The 341-nt window shown below is 68.6% G+C and overlaps 1 protein-coding gene across 1 annotated transcript in view; it reads left to right on the top strand.

The window, feature by feature from the left end:
* Positions 1 to 316: 316 nt before the first annotated feature.
* Positions 317 to 341, top strand: part of ADCYAP1 (adenylate cyclase activating polypeptide 1 (pituitary)) — a 3,384-nt gene continuing 3,359 nt past the window's right edge. Inside the window, exon 1 of the mRNA XM_009886645.1 lies at positions 317 to 327. Coding sequence (XP_009884947.1) covers positions 317 to 327 — 11 coding nt within the window. The remainder of the gene's footprint in view (positions 328 to 341) is intronic.

The following is a 341-nucleotide window of genomic DNA, read 5'->3' as shown; positions in this document are numbered from 1 at the left end:
CTGTCCCTTTCCACCCGGCAGGCGGTGGCGTTTGGACCCCGCTGTGTTTGGGGTAGGAGTGGGGGACCCCCCAGAGGCGTCGGCTCAAGAGAGTTTCCCACGCTGGGACGTGGCTGAGGGTGCAGGGCACCCGGTCCGGGACAGGCGCTGGCAGCCTGGTCCCACCCTGCTTGCAGCCTGCTTGGGCCACCGGTGTTGCTTGGCTTGGGGGGAGTTTTGGGCTCGGTGCTGTTGTTCTGCTCCGCTGGCGCTTGGGTCTATTCCGGGGTGCCCTACGGGGGACACCGCTGTGCGGCTCAGCTGTGAGCGGGGGGCGATGCCGGACGCGCAAGGCTGTCCGA

This window comes from Charadrius vociferus, unplaced genomic scaffold, assembly GCF_000708025.1.
Source record: "Charadrius vociferus isolate BGI_N301 unplaced genomic scaffold, ASM70802v2 scaffold45, whole genome shotgun sequence".
In the NCBI taxonomy this organism is placed as follows: Eukaryota; Metazoa; Chordata; class Aves; order Charadriiformes; family Charadriidae; genus Charadrius; species Charadrius vociferus.
This window is presented reverse-complemented; position numbering and strand designations above follow the sequence as displayed.